This window comes from Netta rufina (genome assembly GCF_964035555.1).
Source record: "Netta rufina genome assembly, chromosome: 19".
In the NCBI taxonomy this organism is placed as follows: Eukaryota; Metazoa; Chordata; class Aves; order Anseriformes; family Anatidae; genus Netta; species Netta rufina.
The window spans coordinates 729,898-739,009 of NC_140143.1; the positions used below are offsets into that span (position 1 = coordinate 729,898).

Here is a 9,112-nt window from a genome sequence, read left to right on the forward strand (position 1 = left end):
GGGGGCACCAGGAGAAAACAGGGTGCCCTTTACATACCACAGGCTGCAAGCATTCATCTCTGTGCTTTTGGGGAAAAGACGGAGCTGTTGGATGTGCTGCTCCTGTCCTGAGAGAGACGAAGCCAGCGCTGTGCCTCAGCCCTGATGTCAACCTGTGAGTGCCTCCAGGTCCCCCGGGCACAGCCTACCCCCCACCCCAAGCAAGCTGCCGTGCTGTTTGTATGCAGTAACAAATGCACTCCAAATCCTTGTAGTTTTTGTAAAGGTTTATAGTCCTTTGCAATGATTGCATGATACATTTCTCCCCCCATGACACAGCCCTCGGACCAGGAAGCGCTGCTGGCAGCTCGCGCTCCACCTACGAGCAGCTGGGCTTTGCAATCCGATCTACACTAGCTGCAGAACATCAAATGCACTTTCAACATCTCCATTTAATATTTACATTCAAGCAATTAATAATTGGAAGCTTATAGTTTAGACATTTCTAATAGCAGCAATTTCTATAATAGCTTGTTTAGCTTTAGATAACGATTTTTTTTTTTTGCACATAGAAACACCACATGTGTACAGTATCAAAAAATATATACCAGGGATGGTCCTGCGGGTCGTAAGGAGGGCAAGGGGACGAGACTAACAAATGCTGAATGGTTAAAAAGGAAAACAGAAAATATTCGTTTGATATAGTTTATAAGGTGATCTAGGGACTCCATAAATCTAGGCTTTATATTTCATTATATAAATACCTACAAATAAATATATTAGCACGGTCGGAGGGCGACCAGCTTTCAGCTCAAACAATACATTTCAATAACACCACGTACAAACGGGAGCAAGAATCACTCGACAAGTTAGCACTGTTAAAATATAATACTATAACTCTGAGGAACTGGCAGGCCCCGTCCTCGCCAGTCCCGGTGCTTGCAGGTCCCAGCGGCAGCCCCACGACCCGGGGCGGGAGCAGCAGCAGAGGACACCCCGCGTGGCAGGGACGGCCACCGCACCGTACCCCGGTGTCCCCGCAGCCAGGGCAGGCTCAGCCGCCCCGCACGGGCTCCGGGGAGGGGGCACCAGTACCTTGAAGGGAGGCGGTGGGGCCGGTGGCCCCGGGGCGGGCAGGCGGCTCCCATGGGGAGCAGCCACCGGCCACCTCACACCGTCACGTACTCCTTGAAGGTCACGGTCAGGCAGTTTGCGGTCACGTCTGTGATAATTATATTCCCAAAGAAGGGCTTGAATTCCTGCAGGGACTCGGCCTCCTCCTCCTCCTCCGCAGCCTCCCGGGGCTGCGGTGGCTCCGCAGCCGGCTTCTCGGCCGGCACCGGTGGCACCTCCGGCTTCACCTGCGCCAGGGCCGGCTCGCCCTCCGCCCGCGGCTTCACGCAGCGCAAGTCTATGGGCTCGTCCAGGTCCGAATCCAGCAGGATGACCTCTGGCTGGGCAGCGGCGGGCGCCTCCGGCCGCTCGGGGCCGGGAGGGCTGAGGCAGGTGGGGGCACTGATGCTCCGGGACGTCAGGCGCTTCTTGCCTGGCTCCCGGTCCCCGTGCGGCTCCGACAGGCAGCGCTTGCGGGCGCCCGGGCTGGAGAGGTTCAGTCCCATGGAGGACGGGCTGTGCTCCTGCCCGGGGCTCAGGGACCAGGGCACGAGGTCCGGCTTGGTGGTGAGCTGCAGGGGCTGCTCCGCCGGAGGAAGGGGCAGCTCCTTGGCCGGGGGAGGCTTCCTGGGGCTCTCCTCCAGCTCCACGGGGGGCTGCCTGCCCTCGGCCTCTGCAGCGCCCAGGGCATTGCTGCCCACCACCCTCTCCTCCCCCGGCTTCCTCCAAGCCTCCAGCTTCTCTTCCCCACCCTTCTTAGGAGTCCTCTCCTCCGTGGCCCGCTTCCGGGGCGCCTCCCCGGACTTGATCTTCACCGCCTGCATGCCGTTCTCCATGTACTTGCTCATGACGATCACGATGCGCCCGTTCTTGTTTTTGTTCTTGACGATCTTCATCTTGCCCCCGAGGCCGTTGCTCGTCACCCTGTCCCGAGGGGGGGGCCCGGTACCACTGGACATGTTCTTCTCAGCCCCGTTCTTGCTCTCGGCAGTGAGGTTCTTGACTGGGCCCAGCAAGTTTTTGGCAGGGCCGTGCGCCCACTTGTCCGGATGGGCGACCAAGGGGCTCTTGTTACTGTCCAAGCAGGCCTGGCTCTGTGGCTCCTTGCTGCTGGGCTGGTAATGGGGCTCGTACATCTTGGGGTCCGGCTGGTAGTGGTGGTGCTTCTTGCTGTTCAGCTGGTAGTAATACTTGCCTTTGCTGTGGGACTGGTGCTTCATGCTGCTCTCCTTGCCATTGGGCTGGTACTGGTGGTGCTTCTTGCTGTTGAGTTCATACTGGTGCTGCTGGCTCTTGCCGGAGGAGCCGAGGTCCAGCTTTGGCCTGGTGTCCACAGCAGGGTCCTGCAGCCCCGTCAGGATGTTCGAGCGGCGGGCAAAGGAGGGAAGCTGCAACGCAAAGCCAAGGGCTGAGGTCAGCCAGGGACCCAGAGCAGGGCCCCGGTGCTCCGGCAGGCACCGGGGGCTGCTGTGCAGCGCCCACCCCTCCCGTGGCTCCTCTCGCTGGGCTGCAGCACGGCACGCTCGGTGCGCCGCAGAGCCCCAGCCCGCTCCCACTTACAGGCCGTGCATTGCTCCAGATTAATGAAGCAATGAAAAGAAGAAAAGCACCCTTCAATCAGCTGTCTGGGAACGGGGACCAAACAGGGCTGCTGCTGCACAGCTTGCGAGCAGCCTGCTAATGCCGCCCAGCTGCTGGTGCCGTGGGTCTGCCCTGCAGCCCTGGGGAGGGGGGGGGGGTGGAGGGCTGCATCGTCCACCCCTGGGGCTGGGAGCTCCTGATGAGCTCAGCGCTGGGGACACGCGTCCCCACGGCACTGCCAAGCGCCAGGCTGCACACAACAGCTCCTCTGCATGATGAAACCCGCTGCAAGCGGCTCCCTGGGGACACGTGGCACTGCAAACAGGCTGCCCAGGAGTGTGGGGCTGGGCTCCCCCTGCACTTACCTGCATGACGAGCGGCTTTGGCTTGGGCCCCCGCTTGCGGTATCCCATCAGCTGCTCCTGCCGCTCTCTGCAGGAACACAGAGCCACGGTGAGGCCCACAGACCCCACAGACCCCCAGGACGTGCTCACCTGTGCCCCATGCATGCAGCTCCTGCGGTGCCAAGGACCCCATATGGGCACAGCGAGTGGGTGTGAAGGGGAAGGGGGTGGAACCGGGATCTGCAGGTGCAGGGCTGCTGCACGGGGTCCTGCAGGATGCGGTGGGACAGGGGCACAGCCGGGCTGGGCTGCTGGGGCAGGACGCGCCTCGCGAGGCGACTTCCCCGCTGCCTCCTCCCCCCGCTGCAGCAAGGGGCTGAAGTTTACAGTTTGCGCCAAAATACTACAGGAAATAAATGCACGGAAAGAAAAAAAAAAAAAAAAAAAAAAAAAGCAAAAAAAAAAGCCAGTTCAAGCGCAGCAGCAGCAGCAGCAGCAGCGCCGCCTCCTTCGCTCGCAGGCATCAAATCCCCGGGCAGGCAGGAGCGCAAGGCGCGGCGTGGGGGGAGCGCGGCGCGGGGGGACCTTGAACCGGAGGCGGCTCCCGGCGGCCCCGCGCCGCCCGCCCGCCCCGCCGGGGCCGCGCCCCCGGGCCCGTCCCGCGCCCGCCGCTGCCCGCCCCTGCCGCGGCCCCCGGTCGGCTCCGTGACGCATCTGCAATTGCACGGGCGGGCACGGGGCGCGGGTGCCCGCAGCCCCCACCGAGCCCCCCCCCCCCCTCCCGCGGCTCACCTGTTCTGGAAGGCGATCAGCAGCCGGGGGTCCAGGATGTTCTCCTCGGGCTCCCACGTGTTGTATCTTGCGGGAGGGGAGAAGGGCAGCCGTCAGCCGCGGGGCCCGCCGGGCGGGGGCCGGGGTCCCGGGCAGGGGCGCAGCGACCGGGGCCGGTCCCTGCCGGAGCCCCGGGCCCGTTTCGGGGCTCGCGCCCAGGGCCCGGGTCCCCGGGGAGGGGGATGGGCGGGGGAGGAGGGGGTGTGTGTGTGGGGGGGGCACGGGGACGGAACTGTTTATTTAGCGCAGTTATTATTCCGGAGGAATTCTAAGCATGTCATGATGAAATTTTCCAAATCCCCTTTCCTGGACCCATTAAAGCGGCCCCGGCGCGGAGGAGGGACCCGGCGGCGGAGTCCGGGCGAGCAGCGCGCCCCCTCCCCCGCCGCCCCCCCCGGGCACTGTCATGCAAACCCCAAATACTCCGCAGCCCGCAGCGGCCGCCCTCGCTCCGGCGGCCGGTGCCTCCGCCTCGGCGGCGGCTCCCGGGGCAGCCCCGCCACCGCCCGCCCGCCCGCCCCGGGGCTGCGGGGCTGCGCCTTTGGTTTTGGCGATTATTCCCCCTTCCCCCCCGCCCCCCCCCTTGCCCCCCCCGCTCGCTTCTGCAATATGGAGCCTGGCTCCCGAGGAGGGAAAGGGGGAAGGAGCCATTTTCTGGTGCACATCAGCCGCCGCCTGCCTGCCTCGCTCCGCGCCCGCCGCCGCCGCCGGGCCCCGCCGCCGCCTCCCGCCGCCCTCGCCGGGGCCTCGCCGGGGCGCGGAGCGCGGCGGGGCCGGGGGGAGACCCCACGGGCGGGCCGGGCCGGCAGCCCCCCTGCCCGCCGCCCCTGCCCCGCCGCCGCTCGGTACTCACTTGGGCGACCAGCCCCTCCATTTCACCAGGTACTCCACTCTGCCCTGCGGAGCGCGGGAGGCAAAGACACGGCGTCAGCTGGCCCCGCTGCCCCCCCGCTGCCCCCCGGCCGCCCCCCACCGCCCCCTCCCCTCCCTCCTTCCTTCTCTCCCTCCCTCCCTCCCTCCTCACCTTTCGGATCCGCTTCTTCTCGATGCTCTCCACGGCGAAGACGTGCTCCCCCACCGCCGGCAGCTCCATGCTGCGCCCGGGAGGGGCCGGGCCGGGCCGGGCCGGGGGGGGTCCGCGCTGCCCGCTGCAGCCGAGCCGCGCTCCGGCTCCGGCAGCTCCCGCCGCCGGCCCGACAGACACTGAGCGGCGGCCGCCGCGGCACCGCAACCCGTGCAAATCCCGGAGCGAGACGTCAGGGAGGCGGCGCCTCCCGGGCCCGGCTGCCCGTCAACGGCGGGGCCGGGGGATTGGCGCAGCCCTGCCGGGGAGCGAGGCGGGGAGGGGGCGGGCGGGGGCCGGGCGGCCGCGGGGCGGTGGGAAGGGGGGGGGGGGGCCGCGAACGGCCCGGCCCCCGCCCCACGCGTGACTCAGCACGGCCCCCACGGGCCCCGCGGCCGGCGGGGGGCGGCAGAGCCCGCGGGGCAGGTGCGCGCCCCGCGCCGCCCGGGGGGGGCGGGCCGGGGCTGGGGGGGGTGCACCGGAGGGGTCCGGGATGCGGGCACCCAACCCACCCGGCCGGTGGTCGGGGGTCCCCACGTGTGGGGACGAGCCCCCCGGAAGGCTCCGCGCCCCTCCACGCCGCGGGCTGCCCATGTGCCCGGGGGCGGCAGCACCCTCCCCTCCGTACCCCCCCGGCCCAGGCTCGGGGCTCACCGCCTCGTCCCGGGGGTCCCGGCCCGCAGCGGGAGCCGGGGGCGAGGGAGCGGCCGCGGGGCCGGAGGGGGGAGGACGATCCCACCCCACGCTGGGTGCTCCGAGGGTCCCTGCGGGGTGGGGGGCACATCCCGAGGGGGCCTCCGCGGACAGCCCGGGGCGGCTCCGCGCTGCCACCGCTGGCGTGAGCGGGTTGAGAAGAGCGCAGCGTGGCGGGTTGGGGGGGGGGGGGGCGTGGAGCGGCACGCGTGGCCCCGCGTGTGTCCCGCCGCGCAGGGCAGCCCCGGCCCCCGCGTGTCGGTGCCGCGGCCCCTGCCTGGAGCGCTCCGTGCGCCGCGGGCGGCCTTCCCCAGGCAGGTGGAGCGCGGCGGCTCCGGGCCTTCCCCGCGCCACGGCACCGCGCGGGGCAGGACACGCGTGGGGCCCCTCCCGGGCGGCGCTGCCAGGGTGGGGGCCGCCGAGAGGAGCCGCCGGGCAGCCTCCGGCCCGGCGGGGCTCGGCCCCCGGTTCTAGGCAGCCTGGCGGCGCGGCCGACTACCGGGGCCGGAGTGGGCGGCGGCGGCGGCCCCCCAGGGCTGTGCCGGTGCTGCCCACGGTGCCCGCGGCGGCGGAGCGCGGCGCCCCCGGCAACTTTCCCCGGGGTGCGGGAGCGGAGGGGCCGAGCCCGAGCGGCGCCGGGGCCCGAAGCGGCTCCGCTGCCAAGCGGCCGCAGCCGCGGCCGGAGCCTCCCCCGGGCCGGGAGCGCCCCGAGGAGGGTCCCCGTGCCCCCCGCCCGCAGCCCGGTGCCACCCTCTCCGTGCCCGCGGGCTCCCCGAGCCGCCGCCCCCCGGCGGGGCGGCCCCGGCGGCGGCAGCCGGCGGCTTTCGGGGGCCCTTCCCGGCCCGGAGGTGCGAGGGCACCGCGGAGGCTCCGCTGAATGTCACCGCGCCGGAGACCATAACAAAGACGCAGCCGCCGAGATCGCAGAGCCGAGCCAATAAAAAGCAAACTGATATTACAATTTTGATTTCCCTGGAGGGCCGAAGGGGCTTAATGTAAGAATTATTATCCATTGTGAACAGCAGCCGAAAGAAAGCACAGACAGGAAGATTTAAATTTTTTTTAACTTAGCGGTTTTCCTAAGAAACGTATATTCATTGAAATTTATGCCAGCGGAGTTTGTTAACCCTCCCCTTTGACATTTCAAGCTTCTCCTGTTGCCAGAGGAGACAAGCCGAGCACAAACCACTAATGCTTGCAATAAAACTAAATGCCCAGGGACGAGCGCGATTTGGTGCAATTCCGCTCCAATCTGGGTAAACGGCGAAACGTGCTCCAGGCGCGCACCGGGCGGCCCCGGGCCGGGCGCGGCGGGGAAAGCTCGGCATCTCCCGGCACGCAGCCCGAAAGGAGATAAGGAGGGCAGGAGCTGGCTGGCTGCACGCACAGATGTGTGTATTTTTGTAAAGGTGTGACCAGATATCCTTTGCATCCTTGTAGAACCTGCCTTTAGAGGAGTATGAGAAGCCGTTGACGAAATATATTGAAGAGAAAAGAAAAGAAAAGAAAAGAAAAGAAAAGAAAAGAAAAGAAAAGAAAAGAAAAGAAAAGAAAAGAAAAGAAAAGAAAAGAAAAGAAAAGAAAAGAAAAGAAAGGAAAAGAAAAAAGAAGGAAAGGGAGAGGGAAAAGGAGAGGGAAAAGAGAGAAAAGAGAGAAAAGAGAGAAAATAAAAGAAAAAAAGACAAGAGAAGAAAAGAAAATAAAAAGAAAGAGCATTAAGGTGAAAGCAACACTGAAAACCATTATTAAAAGCATTTTAATCATTGCCTGGCTTGTGGCTCCTGCAGCTCAGCACCAGTCCCCGTCCTGTAGGTTTCTGCAGGATGTTCATCTGCTTTCTGTTACCGGGCTGATTGCACATGATTCACGGTAATGATTGTAATGGTGGTGATTTTCTATCTCTTACCTTGCTCAGATAGCAGTGGTTCATGAACTGATACATCTTTCCCTTTGTCAATTCGAAAGAGGACACCTTATTTGAACCACATAAAATATCCTAAATAAAGAAAGCAGGAAACGTTTCTAACTGCTGCTTCTTCCTGGCTGGCCGGGGCACATCACAGGGATGAGAAAAGAAAAAGGGTTTCCAACCAGAAGAGATGAGAGCCAACTGCTGCCTGTGGAAGCCAGGGAGAACAGTTGTTAATACCATGCATTTGTTTATTATGTGACTGCTTATAAGGCAGGTATGAGGTGCAGATGAACATTCGGTGGATATTTTTTCCCTCTGCCACACACCTGTACAAGAATTCAGATTTCTCTTTATGGGCAGAGCATCGTCAGTGCATGCACTGTTCCTTCCTCTGCTCCTTCTTCCTTCTGACCCTGTTCCTTCGGGCAGCAGGACCCCAGTCCCGGGCAGGTGATGGGGGCTGGCAGCCGGGCACAGCCGTGCACACGCGTGTGCAGTGCACGTTGCTGCAAGGCCTGGTCCTGGGTGGGGAACTGCCTGGGTGCAGCTGTAAGACAAAACCTCTAACAGCCTGAGACAGATGGGCTTCCTGCAGGTGCTAGGAAGCATACCAAGGCAATTTCCCCTCAAATATTTGCTGGCCATGTTCCCTCCTCCTACCCAGAGCTGATGTCTGTCTCGGTTTATTCTTTCCATCATTATTTATAAACTTCTTACCCTGGAGACAGAGCCAGCTCTGTGGCAGTGCCTCACTTGGGGCTGAGTTCTGCCTCTAAAATGCAAGATGCTCCGTTTCCCCTCTCCTCTTATGCCAGTAGCTCCTGCAGGCCTGCTGTATGTTTGCTATTGAGCTGCACTGATTACACACACCATCATTTCTGATGTTGCTCATTAGTCTATATCATTATTAGCAATTCAAACCAGCAATTCTTTTTTCAGCTGTAATCCTCTAATTCCACCAAGAAGACTCCAAGGCTGCAGTTTGGGCTCTCAGCTTTCCCTCCCGCCTGCCCCAGAAGGGCCAGCGGCACCTCCTGCAGCCCAAACCAGCCAGGAGCACGGCGGGCTGAGCACTAAATAATAACAGAAAGTTAATTCATGGATAGTTGCAGCATTTCCTTCAAGGCCGTGCTCGTAGGCGGCCAGGCACGGACTTTGCAACTCTCTTGCATAATGGTGTCCTTGGAGGGGGGGGAGGGCACTGGCCCCATTCATTCCTACCTGGCTGCCCGCAGCCTTGGCCAGCTGGGCTTGTGGCTGCGCCCTTCTGCTTTTGTCAGGCCTGGCTTACATGTGAAGTTGTGGCCACTCTGAAAACCAGCTCATAATATAGCCCTTGCTGAGGTCAACACTGCGCTGGAGAAAGACAAGAAAAGGATGAGTAGGTAGGCTAGGGAAAAAAAAAAAAGAAAAAACCCACCCACCCAACAATCAATAGGATGCCATGAGGTAAGATGCACACAATGAAACCCTGTTCCAGGTTGCCAAGGCAAATCTGTCAATAGAGTATTGAACAAGCAAATCTGACTTGCAATTATTGTCTCCTTCTAAATACAAGCTGCCCCTTTGCCTCGCGGTTCAAACCCAGTGCTAGTG

General features: G+C 63.0%; 1 protein-coding gene across 1 annotated transcript; it reads right to left on the reverse strand.

Moving 5' to 3' along the window:
* Window positions 1-316: 316 nt before the first annotated feature.
* On the reverse strand, window positions 317-5,031 carry CBX4 (chromobox 4). The gene is made up of 5 exons (XM_084298761.1): window positions 4,873-5,031; window positions 4,702-4,745; window positions 3,810-3,875; window positions 3,039-3,105; window positions 317-2,480 (listed from the first exon to the last, which is right to left on the reverse strand). Exons 1-5 carry the CDS (start codon window positions 4,939-4,941, stop codon window positions 1,149-1,151), a joined length of 1,578 nt encoding a protein of 525 aa, XP_084154887.1. The 5' UTR covers window positions 4,942-5,031; the 3' UTR covers window positions 317-1,148.
* Window positions 5,032-9,112: the final 4,081 nt, after the last annotated feature.

Excerpts from the sequence above, each read along its gene's own strand:
- CBX4 (XM_084298761.1), bottom strand. The coding sequence starts at position 4,941 with ATGGAGCTGCCGGCGGTGGGGGAGCACGTCTTCGCCGTGGAGAGCATC. Across the intron at positions 3,876-4,701 it reads TGGAGGGGCTGGTCGCCCAA|ATACAACACGTGGGAGCCCG; the intron begins GTGAGTACCGAG and ends CCCTCCCGCAAG. Across the intron at positions 3,106-3,809 it reads CTGATCGCCTTCCAGAACAG|AGAGCGGCAGGAGCAGCTGA; the intron begins GTGAGCCGCGGG and ends GTGTTCCTGCAG.